General features: G+C 49.0%; 1 protein-coding gene across 1 annotated transcript; it reads right to left on the bottom strand.

Annotated features, from left to right (window-relative positions):
* Nucleotides 1-1,044: 1,044 nt before the first annotated feature.
* Nucleotides 1,045-5,608, bottom strand: LOC124707009 (dnaJ homolog subfamily C member 2-like). The gene is made up of 3 exons (XM_047238673.1): nt 5,481-5,608; nt 2,002-4,082; nt 1,045-1,408 (listed from the first exon to the last, which is right to left on the bottom strand). Exon 2 carries the CDS (start codon nt 4,005-4,007, stop codon nt 2,013-2,015), a length of 1,995 nt encoding a protein of 664 aa, XP_047094629.1. The 5' UTR covers nt 4,008-4,082; nt 5,481-5,608; the 3' UTR covers nt 1,045-1,408; nt 2,002-2,012.
* Nucleotides 5,609-6,624: the final 1,016 nt, after the last annotated feature.

Below are 6,624 nucleotides of genomic sequence, written 5' to 3' on the forward strand. Positions count from 1 at the left end.
AATTCTCGGATGGCATACACAATTTGCGGAAATAGCTTTCGCTCATCCTGAAATGACGCCGGAAAACACTCTCACCGTGCAATGGATTGTCGGCGAAGTAGTCGGCGTACAACATGCAGTAGCCCTCCATTCGTTGTCTCGGCTTGCACTTCCGGCGACCTGGTGCTGACCCACCACGTCGACCAGTTGCCAGTCCGGCGTACATGCTTGACAAGCAACCGAGGATCATCATGTGCTCCTGATCTTGGGCGGCGGCTGCCATCTCTTCTCGCATGAGCTCGACGAACATCTGCTCCTCCTCTTCGTCTGAGTCCATGGCCGGCGACGCAAATGGACGAGCACCTGACGGGCGTGGTCGAGGCAACCCGAGCCGCGAGCGACGAGGAGTAGGCCAAAGTCGCAAAACGAGGCCGGCGGAGGAGCGGCCGAGATAGGCCTCCGTCGAAAGACGACGGAATATAGGCAGGTGGAGAAGGAGGGACGGCGGAATGCGGGCAACAAGCCGGCGGGGTGGTGCCGGCGGCGAGAGAGATACGAGGGGTGGGGAAGATTTTGAGCGAGGTGGCGGTGGGGTTCGTGTGTCGAGTCGCCGACAGATCGGGCCCTTCCCCGCTTTTCACTCGTCCGGAGTCCCCGATAGATCCCCGGGGTGCCGGGAATGGCGTGGGCTCGCCGGATGGATGAAGGGCCAAATCCGGACGAAAACGAGAAACCGGGGGCGCGACTGGACCGAATTACGCCGTCCGGATGAAAAAAACATCGCTCGGGGGCTCATCGGGGAGACGAGTGAAGATGCTCTAATAAACGAGGACTCGAGACGGGAGCAAAACGTCCACCCATTAAGAATGAAACGGCCCGTTAAGATTCCATTGGGCTACTCTGGAGCTAGCTGTCATTTAGGCAGCTCAATTTCGCTGCATAGAACCATAACAAAAGCTCTTCAGCAGATGTAGAGCAACTATGCAGTGTAGCGAGTCCAAGTTGAGCAAGAGCAACAATACAGATCGAAATTTAGGAATTTGATACTGAGCTTTGAAATCTGTATATCACAAGATATCTCAGCATTTAGTTACTTTCTAGCATAAACTTGGCAGTTTGACAAGAATATAATCAGCATAAAATTCATAACCAATAACAGGTGCATCGGTAAACAATACAGTATGCAGGAGAACATCTCAACAATATTAAGGGTTCCGTAACTCAAAAATTTCGAATCGCTCAGACGCCTCTGACATCTAAGCTTCTTCTATCTCTTCTCAGCAGCTGCCTCCATCATGAGCAGCTTTGTTGGCTTTGCTGGCTTAGTAGCCAGCAGACCCGTCAACTCCTGGTAACTGGGGCTTGACAATCCTTGTCTCCATCCAGAGGTCAGGATGCCGTAGGTTCTCCAAAAAGCAATATGTGTGGCCTGCAACAGCACAAGGTTTAGACCAATAAGAACATACTCCACTCAGGTTAGGTGGTAAATTCTTGGTGTTGACTAATAAGACAGTATTTCTACCCATCTACAAAGATCTGAGCAGTAAAAATGCTGCTTAGCTACTATGGATGATTAGCACATTTACTTCTACAGAGTATCGTAATTCTCCAACTCATGCTAGGATACAATTTAAAGATAATGTCTAGTTATAACATGCCGAACCTAAAACATTGACAACATCTAGATGCTCAAGGACTAAAAGTGACATCATATTCAAACCAGTATGCTCAAAAGCAACCCCAAGTACATAATAAGGTTTTGCAACAAAAAAAATTATCAAACAAAAGGACAGAATCATGTGATACGAATAACAATCAAGAATAATGTTCATGATGAACAGAACATTAAAAACAAAAGATCGACAAGACATGATCTGGATCGGAACACGTGAAAATTGACAAGATAGGAATAATATAAATGGCATCAAAGGTCATGTAAACATATCTAGTATAGGATAATGCTGTTCAAAGGTCACGTAAACACATGAAAAGCTTCTCTCAGCTACTAATCGAGTAAAGTACCTCAGATTGTTCTACTCTGCTCCTTTCTTGGTCCGGAAATTCGACCTCATCGAGTTAACCTTTTTCTTGCACTGCACCACTGTTTTACCTGGGACAGCAGCAGCCACTCGCTCCCATCTTTGGTTTGCATCCTTGGGAAAAGCCTTCAAAGCTTGAACAAGGGCCAGCACCTGAGGCTCTGACCAGGCATCTGGATCTGCTGCAGAAGGTGCTGCAGAAGGTGTTGCAGAAGGTGCTTCATCAGGAACAGGATCAGCACCAGTTTTCTCATTAGCTGCCTGACTGCTGCTGGCAGTAGGTTGTGCAGCTGTCTTGGATGATTCAGTTCCAGCTCCCAGAGTTGACACAGCAGCTGCAGCTGGGTCGTCTCTTGTGGAGAGAGGCGATACAATGGATGGAGCTGCTTTGCGTTTCTCAAGGAATGAGTCAAAAGCTTTAGAAGAGTCTGGCTTCTGCAGAAGAACAGTTTTCGTGGCCTTCAGAATCTCTTCAACAGATCTACTAGTTCCAATAAAATCAGAAACAACCTCCCATCTCCGGGAAGTTCCCTTAGGAAACTTCTGTATCGCTTTCCTAAGCAATTCAATCTCTTCCTTTCCCCACGGCCTCTCTTTTTTCTCATAGTTGCTTAGTGCAATGACTTTTGGGGCTGTTGGTTTTGGAGTAGAACCCGCCACACCATTTGCATGAATTTTCTGTTCTTTTGAGGTATTGGAGGAGCTTTCTTCTTTGTTAAGTGCACCTCTCAGCAACCTGGCCTTTTCGGCTGTATCCTTGTCCTCCATACTATCACACAGGTTCTTCAGCTGTTCCATATCAAGTGATGTGCATGCTGATTCAACATCATCATCTGACAGACCGAAGTGGTTCTCTGCAACTACCGGTGATACAAGAGCACGCAGGCGAGCTTTCTCTTTGCGTAGCAACTTCTTCTCCTTTTCCTTAAGCTTCTTTTGATTGAGAGCAGCTGCTGCAGCTATCTTCGCCTCCTCTTCTTTCCTTTTCCTTTCCTCTTCTGCAGCCCTTGCAGCTTCCTCGTCCTGCATTTTCTTGGCCTTGTATTTTGCCTCCTTCCTCCTCTGTTTCTCAGCCTTCTCCTCCTCCTTTCTCCTCTGGATTCTTGGATCCTTCCGGTAAGCATTGTCAACAAGATTCCGAACTCGAGTATACTCTACCTTTTTGGCCTTCTCTTGTATCTTTGAATTCTGCCTCTCCATCCATCTTTTATGTTCACGGGACTCAGCTTGCTCCAGGTCATACTCATCTTCATGTGGAAATTCCCTCCAACTCTTGAAGTTATACCAGAAATTGTAGAACTGATCAACATCTACTACAGGAGTAGCATCATCTCCCAGAGAAGGAATCGGCTGCGTAACAGACCATCGGCCATTTCTCATGAAGGCTGGGCCAAAAACCTTGAAGAAGTCCTGTGGGGCACAGTCTGTTGGGATATCATCATCAAACTCATCAGTAGAGTCAAAAATTCTTCTCTTTGTAGGATCCATGAGGACCTCATAAGCTTCCTGAATGGCCTTGAAATGGCTCTCTATCTCATCCTTCTTTGCTTGCTTTCCTGCTTCTGTTGTCTCATGAAGAAGCAGAGCAGCCTGTTTATCTGGATGATGCTTAAGAGCCATGTCACGGTAACTCTTACGGATCTGATCTTCAGTGGCCAAGAACCGCATGTTGCCCAACCCAAGCAAAGCATAGTGATCTTGTTGGTTACTTCCAGAACCAGACTTCTTCTTTCCTTTGCTGCTGAAGTTATCCGAGCCAGCAGAAAAATCTTGGCTCTTGTCATCTGATGACACACTACGGTCATCAGTTTCAGCCTCTTCTTTCTCGCCAAGACCACGGAGCTTCAATGCCACAGCATGGAATGAATGACCAGCAGGTTCTTTTTTGCAAGCTTTTACAGGAAGGCAATTAGATGACACGTACAATGGCACGCCATCTTTTATCTCCGGAGAGTACGTGATCAGAAGAAAATCACTCTTGGAACCCATTGGACAGTGTAGTCAAGTTACAAATAGAAACTCCTCTGACCAGATGTAAACAACTGAGCCTCAGTATTATACAACCTGCAGGAAAATCATGTATTTATTAGATAATTAAAAATAGCACTATTATACTGAGAGAAAAATAAAAATTAACATGAGCAATTCAAGAATAAATAGAGAACTGTATCCAGGTGAATTCAAAGAGTAAACCACTCGACAACTAAGGCATGTTAGCCTCCATTTTGGTTTACTAGGCAGTAGGCACAGTTCCAAACAAAACAATTCAGATCAAAACTGGAGAGTAAGTTCTCGATAAACCCCTGATTTTCCAATCTGGAAGGCATCAACTCTCTCCAAGTATTCAGTCGAGTTCCTCGTGACCTACTCGTTAAATGCAGTGTGACCGTATATTTGGAAGGCCTCCGAGCATGTGCAACGGTTGGCATCGAATGCAATTACTGAACTGCCCTTCCCAAGGGGCGTGACACGGGAAGCTCAGCACGCTGGGCTCGGAGGATTAATTTGCCGTCTACAGAGTTCCTTACAAGATGAAAAGAGTGGTCTTTTTGGAGCTTTGTCTAATAAAGAACCCTAAAGGGAGAGAGCACACATAAGGCCATTTTGTCGGGCTGCAGCTTCACCAAAAGCAGCCGGCTCTGAGGCTGCCTGTGTTAACCGCTCCCACGTCCACACGGTAACAGCTGAGCGATCAGCGCATGTGACCATATATTTGGAAGGCCTCCACGCGTGTGCAACGGATTGCAAGAACCGTAATTACTGCGCTATCCTTCCCAAGCGGCGTGACACGGGAAGCTCAGCGCGTTGGGCTCGGAGAACTAATTTGCCGTCTGCTGAGTAGTTCCTTACAAGATGAAAAGAGTGATTTTTTTTGGAGCTTTGCCTAATAAAGAAACCAAAAGGGAGGGAGCACAAATAAGGCCATTATGCCGGGCTGCGGCTTCACCAAAAGCAGCCAGTTCTGAGGCTGTCTGGTGGTAAAGCTGCCTTGTTAGGAAGCTGCTTCGCTGAGGAGCAGCCGTTTGGCAAACTTGCTGCCATCACAGAATAAAACACCCTCCTGGGCTACTTCTTCTGTTTCCCTCACCCTCGCACACGCCACAGGAATCTCTAGTGCGACGGCATGGATCCCGTAAGCCTTCCCCATCTACGGCAATCCAGCTAGTAGTAGAACTAGTTGCAAGTAAGCAGAATCACGGATAATAGTACTACTAGGCGAGCTCCATCAGGGGAGCAACACGCAGACAGGCGACGGGAAATAGCATCAAGGGAGCAGCACCCTTGGGCGCTTTATTGAACCCAATCGAGCTGAGACGTAGACAACTAGGCAACGCAAAGCAGGAGCTAGGCGAGCATACGCGTATCCTCTCGCGGAGCGGATCTACACCGCGCGCGCCCAGAAATCGTGGAGCCGCGTGGTGTTAAGCTAAGAGAATCGGCTGGACGAGAAGGAGCTCATACCTCAAACCCGAAGATCGCTGCCGGACGGACGGACGGACGGCAGGGGACGATTCGTCGAGAGGGGAGCGGCGATGGCGGCGGCGCTGGTTGGAGTAGGGGGGTTGAGGAGCCTGGCTGGCTGGCGTCGAGGGGGAGAGGGAGGGGCGGCGGCGGCGGCAGGGGAAAGGAAAGGAGAGATTTTTAGGGTAGTAGTAGGGTTCGCCTCTCGTCTTAGGTGGTGGCGGCGCGCCTCCTCAGCTCTCAGCTCGACTGGGGGAGGAGAGGATTCATACTGGCCGTAGGTCTTGTGGGAGTTCTGCGGCTGCACGCTTGCTCTGGGCTCCGGACACTAGGCTGGGCTGAGCTGGGCTGGGCCTTCCTTTTTGTTTCTCCGAGAATGTAGACCGGGTTTCCGCCTGTTTCACCTAACCCGGCCATATACTTTTTTTTTTCCATATATACTTTTTTTTTTCATTTCTCTTTCGGTTTCTTGGTGCTAGCCTCCTAGAAAGACGACCAACGTTTGTATTGTCCTTGCCAGGCCCGCCATCGACGTCACCATGGTGCCAGACAGCACCACCGTCCTGCGCGAGATCATCGAGCCACGCCCGCCATCGAGTACTCGCTGCACCACGCTGTCGAAACCCGTTGCCGTCAACAAGGAAGATGCACCTCTTGCCTCCACCATCCAGCGGCTGCTCTAAAAACAATGCCCTCACGAGCGAGACCGACGCCGACATCGTCTAATCCGGGGTATTCAAATCTAGGGTTTCTCCCGAGCAGACGGGTGGGGAGATGCCGAATGCAGAGGCGATGCCTTCAACAAGGTGATGGTGCGAGACACCGCCATCGCTCGCCATTACCATAGTGTGAGAACTCAGTTTTTTGTCGGCCCCAACTTGCCATGTCATCAGATATGAAAATGTTCCGGCCTAATGTCTCTGGGATGCTGCTGTGTGAAAATCGACATGGGCGTCTTCTCATTAGTCGGGCCGACTAACTGTTAACTAGGCCTTGATTTTCGAGCCCTTAAAAGTAGGTGATACGTCGAGCGGCTGCGTCGGTGAAAGGCTGATGGAATACCCTATTTATCGCTTCAGTGCGGCAGCAAATATGCCCCGCACGCTAGCGATAACTGGTTAGGCCGTGGCCCATTCTATTTGTG

Source organism: Lolium rigidum, chromosome 4 (assembly GCF_022539505.1).
Source record: "Lolium rigidum isolate FL_2022 chromosome 4, APGP_CSIRO_Lrig_0.1, whole genome shotgun sequence".
NCBI classification, from domain to species: Eukaryota; Viridiplantae; Streptophyta; class Magnoliopsida; order Poales; family Poaceae; genus Lolium; species Lolium rigidum.

What these genes read in the sequence shown, in the direction of transcription:
- LOC124707009 (XM_047238673.1), bottom strand. Translation starts at nt 4,007, where the DNA reads ATGGGTTCCAAGAGTGATTTTCTTCTGATCACGTACTCTCCGGAGATA.